This window comes from Poecilia latipinna, unplaced genomic scaffold, assembly GCF_001443285.1.
Source record: "Poecilia latipinna isolate Pla-1442-1.1 unplaced genomic scaffold, P_latipinna-1.0 Scaffold6543, whole genome shotgun sequence".
NCBI lineage: Eukaryota > Metazoa > Chordata > Actinopteri > Cyprinodontiformes > Poeciliidae > Poecilia > Poecilia latipinna.
The window spans coordinates 1-4754 of record NW_015119159.1 but is presented as its reverse complement, the minus strand read 5'-3'; the positions used below and the strand labels follow the sequence as shown (position 1 = coordinate 4754).

At 43.6% G+C, this 4754-nt stretch overlaps 1 protein-coding gene across 1 annotated transcript; it reads left to right on the top strand.

The window, feature by feature from the left end:
- The first annotated feature begins 2574 nt into the window (after positions 1 to 2574).
- Positions 2575 to 3841, top strand: LOC106943991 (mediator of RNA polymerase II transcription subunit 30). Its single transcript, XM_015027270.1, has 3 exons — positions 2575 to 2922; positions 3388 to 3546; positions 3626 to 3841. The coding sequence occupies exons 1-3, from the start codon at positions 2752 to 2754 to the stop codon at positions 3752 to 3754; spliced, it is 459 nt and encodes a 152-aa protein (XP_014882756.1). The 5' UTR covers positions 2575 to 2751; the 3' UTR covers positions 3755 to 3841.
- Positions 3842 to 4754: the final 913 nt, after the last annotated feature.

The window sequence follows — 4754 nt, the reverse complement described above, 5'->3', positions numbered from 1 at the left end:
TCATAGGCTTTCTTGTAATCAATCCAAGCGGTGCACAGGTTGGTGTGTCGGGTTTTGCACTCTACAAGGAGTTGGTGTTTGGCTCCTCTGCTATTTATGCCGATGCCCTTCTGTGCCGTGCTCATGTATTTATGCCTGATATGAGCTTCCATGTTGTAGAGAGACAGGTTATTGGCCGATAGTTGGATGGGACTGAACCCTTTGAGGGATCCTTCTGGATCAGGATTGTGCGCCCTTCAGTTAACCATTCAGGGTGAGTCCCATTCTGTAGCAGCTGGTTCAGTTGAGCTGCCAGTCGCTCATGGAGGGCAGTGAGTTTCTTTAGCCAGTAGGCATGGATCATGTCAGGTCCTGGTGCTGTGTTGTTAGTACCCTGCCGGTACTAACAACAGTACTAACAGTACTAACAACTCTCTTGTGTATCTCTTTAGGCGGCTGGCCAAGGCTTGGAGTCTTTGTTTGGCAGTTTCGAGTGCTTCAGGTATGGGCATCTGGCTGTACTTCTTGGGTACTGATCTTTTCATTGCACCCCTTAGGAGCTCTGACAGCTGGCTCACTTCCCTCCTTGTTATCTTGATCTTAGCCTCTAACCGTCTTTTCCATGATGGATATTGGGTCTCATGGTTGCTCTTATAGCCAAGCATCTCAAGTTGTTGAATTGCTGCTGCTGTTGCTGTTGCTGCTGAGTTGTATATCAGCTCATTGGTTTCTGTTAAGGTGTTGGTAGGGATCGTTCTCAATGCTGCATTCACATCTTCAATGAGACTTTCTCCCAGTGCTAGAAACAACCAGTCAGTGGCAGGAGAGTTTTAGTGCCGTCAATCACAATCTCATGTGGTGCTGCTCATCCTTCCTCCCCCTCAATTTTTTTGTCAGGGGGCCTAAGATTCCTGGCGGCGCCCCTGCCCTGAACATGGAAGCAGACATGCAAAGAGCCTGCTGTTGGCAGATGTGCGTCAGATTTACGGTCGTACCAGAAACACACTAATCCAAAGGTTCCAGGTTGGCCATGAAAAATTCAACTGATTGTGTTCATTTTTGACATGTTAAAGTCTATGTAATTAATTTAACGCAGTAACGTTCTGGTGCTAACAGAAAGATTTTCTGTGACGAAAACCCAACAAGCATGTGGCGACAGTGTGGAGGAACAACTCCTTTGTATTCAGTTGGGTCTGTATTCTGTTTTTTATCAGTGAAGCACGTCGACTTGCCTGTTCCTGAAATGTTGTAATAAACTCAACTTCTGCATTTGGTCCTAAACAGTTTGGTGTGTGTTGGTTGGAGCTCACTTTATGAAAACAGTAGGCGGGTCTGAATGAATCATTTCAGTTATAAAACACAAAAAACAAACAAATAAAACAGTAAAATATAACAAATAACATAAAACAGCTGCAGGAGATCTCCTCTAAGTTTAGAGATTTTATAGTTTAGTTCAGTTCAGTTATTTTTAACCAGATAAATGAATAAAACCAACCAAATGCATATAAATATTAAAAACCCATGTCAATCTATGAAGTAAATGATGTAGATGTAAATATGACTGATGTGTTATGTTGACTTGCGTTCTTCCTCCTATAATAACCTGGCATGATGATGATGATGATGATGATGATGATGATGCTGTAATCAGCAGTAATTTAAAGCTCCTAAACTGAACCAGTCTTTATTTTGATCACATTGCATTCAGTCGTGACTCGGATGTCCCTCATATCTCCTAGGAAACCGGAGCTCATGCAAACGCAGCTGATATTTACATGCTGGGTAGAAACTGATCCGCCGTGATGCTGGCTGGATAAGATCCACCAACATCCTTCATCTCTTCTTTCCTGACATTCTGCAGATTTTCAGTCAAACATTTCAGAGTTAAAAGTTACATTTGGCTATTTTTAATTTAGCCAAAGCTTTTATTCTTGCATTTTAAGCTTTAACCTGGTTCAATGAAGAACCAGGTTAAAGCAAGTTAATAAGTGACAAGTCACATATTTCCATCATTAAACTGGCGTTTAAACATAAATGCTAAATATTGAGTTAAACTAAACATTTAGTTTACAGACTATATATTTTTGCCCCAAACTAAACATTTCACAATCTAAACATTTAGTTTGAAGTTAAACATTTAGCTCTGACCTAAATATTTACCATTTAACTTGTTAGCTAAATATTTAGTTTGAAACTGACATTTATAAATGAATAAACAAGGTGAAAATGTTCCTTTGAAAAATTAACCCCCATTTTTTTTTCTTTTATGACAAATTATTGCAGAGCAATAAAAACGGCATCCCATAATTTGATACAAACACCCATTAATTATTCTAGTTAATTATAAACTTTATCATAAACAGGTTTATGGTCTCATCTTCACACAGGTTAGAAAAATAAAAAGACTAAAATCTGAATTTCTGTCGCCCTCTGGTGGAGAGAGTCCAGCATTGAACTTCCGGTAGGATTTAATGCGAGACCAGAGGAATTAATTTATTACATTAAATTTGTATTTAGATGAGACAAACTTTGTTTCTTCACCTGGCTTGGTGACGTCATTCCCCGTGAGTTGGCTGTAATGACCAGGTTCCACCAGCAGGGGGCAGTATGTGGATTTGATGGTGCCCACCAGCAGCCGGAAGTGACGCACAGAGCCCGCGGTGAGCAGAGTGGAGGATCGGTGGGTTTAAATGAGCAGAGGAGCGTCTGGTATCAAACATCAGCCGCCCAGAGGTTAATCAGCCCCCCGCGGTCACTTCCTGCCCCGGCCTGATGGCGGCGCCGCTCCCGCAGCTCGCCGGCCTGCCGCCCCAGCAGCAGCAGCCTCCGCCCGGGGCGCTCCGGGAGATCTCCCCGGTGTTCCTCTGCAGGATCGGCCAGGAGACCGTGCAGGACATCGTCACGCGCACCATGGAGATCTTCCAGATCACGCGCGCCACGCAGGTGAGAGGCCGCGGGGCCGCAGGTGTGTCCGGGTGGGGCAAGGAGACCCGGATCTGCTCCGGCAGGATTACCGGGGCTCTGGAGAACCTTAAACCCGACCTTAGCACGTTTCAGGTCCGAGAAGGTTCGAAGGAACCTCAGTAATCCAGAATCTCCTCTGGGTTTCATTTCTGGCGGAGTGAACCGAACCGGTAGAGAAACGGAACCAGGGGTGTTCACAGACACTTTGGGGTCAGGTTCTCCAGTGGATAGAAGGACACCATGTGGTTCTAATGGAACTCCTGACGGGTTTTTAAATAGTTTTTTATTTTTATTTATTTATGTTTTTGCCAGTTTATTTATCTTTGATTTGATCTTTAATTTAAAAACAAAACAGACTGTCCAGCTTAAATGGAAAAAAAAATCTTCCTGAGTGGTCCAGATGTGGTTCTGGTTCTGGTTCTGACATCTCCCTGTGTGACCCAGCTGCCTAACGGAGTGACCCAGAGCCACGCCGTGTACCAGGACCGGTTCGGGAAGCTGCAGGAACACCTGCGGCAGCTGGCCCTGCTCTTCAGGAAGCTGCGGCTGCTGTACGAGCGCTGCGTGGAGATGACCTCTGACCTCCAGGAGGCGCCGACGGAGGTGAGGGCCGAGCTGGACCCGGGTTCTAACAGCGTATTCGTTAGGATCGGATCCGATCCGTGTGGTTGTGTGTGTTCAGCTCGTCCCGTACGCCGGAGAGGAGCTGGTTCCGGTCCGATCGGACCCCTGCAGCCCGGCCGTTGTCCAGGAGCGCCAGGAGGTTCTGGAGGTGAGAGGAGCCCAGTTATCCACTGGTCACCGGTTCTGAACCGTCTGAGTTCTGGACGGGTTCTGGTTCTGTTCATGTTAGCGACCCAACATCAACCTTCAGCCTGTCCCCACAACAAACGATGCTGGACGATAAAATGTCCCAGAAGTTATTATGATCAATAATAATATTGTCATTTTGAAACCATTTCCAACAAATATAAAATATTATAATATTATTTATAATATTACTGTCAATGACATAATAATGCAAGATCAAGAAAACTTTAATTTCTAAAGGAAATTTAACACTGGAGCCAGAAAACATTTAAAATGTCCAAACTAAAAGAAAACAAACAAATAGATTATAAAGTTTCTGTTACCAAAATTATATTTAAAAATTAATAATCATAATAACAGTAATCATTATTATGACGGGGAAAACAGGCTAAAGGGGCAGGTAGTGTTTCTCTTTTCACTGATATTAAATTGAATGAATTGATTATTGCTTATTGTGACAGGCCTGCGTGAATTAGCCGCTGAGCTCCAGCCTGTTGACCATCTCAAGTCCAGATTCCTCTTTAGTTTCCAGATCAGGTCGTTGATGATGCAGGTCCCTGCAGACGCCTCCAGGGGGCAGCACTGCCTTAGCAGCAGGCCTTCAGCTGGTTCAGAGAACAGATGCAGGTTATTGATTATCAGTCTAAAGGTGATTGATCTTATTGATCGACAGTTCTCCATGAACAGCGACAGCCTGACAACCCATTTCACCTCACCAGTCACAATAGTGACCAAGAAATGTTTTTCACTTTCAAGGACTCCAAAAAGCTTCCTGATTAAATTTTCAGTTAATGTTCAGCAAACATTGAAAGTTTAGAGCCGGGGTGTCAAACTCATTTTGGTTTAGGGGCCGCATACAGCTTAATCTGATCTGCAGGGGGCCACACAAGTAAACTCATTGCAAGATTAAATAGAACCAATAAAAGTGGACTTGTTGTTGATTTTTATATTAAACAAATTTCACTTTTACAAAATATATTATGAATAATCTCAGTTTTTAA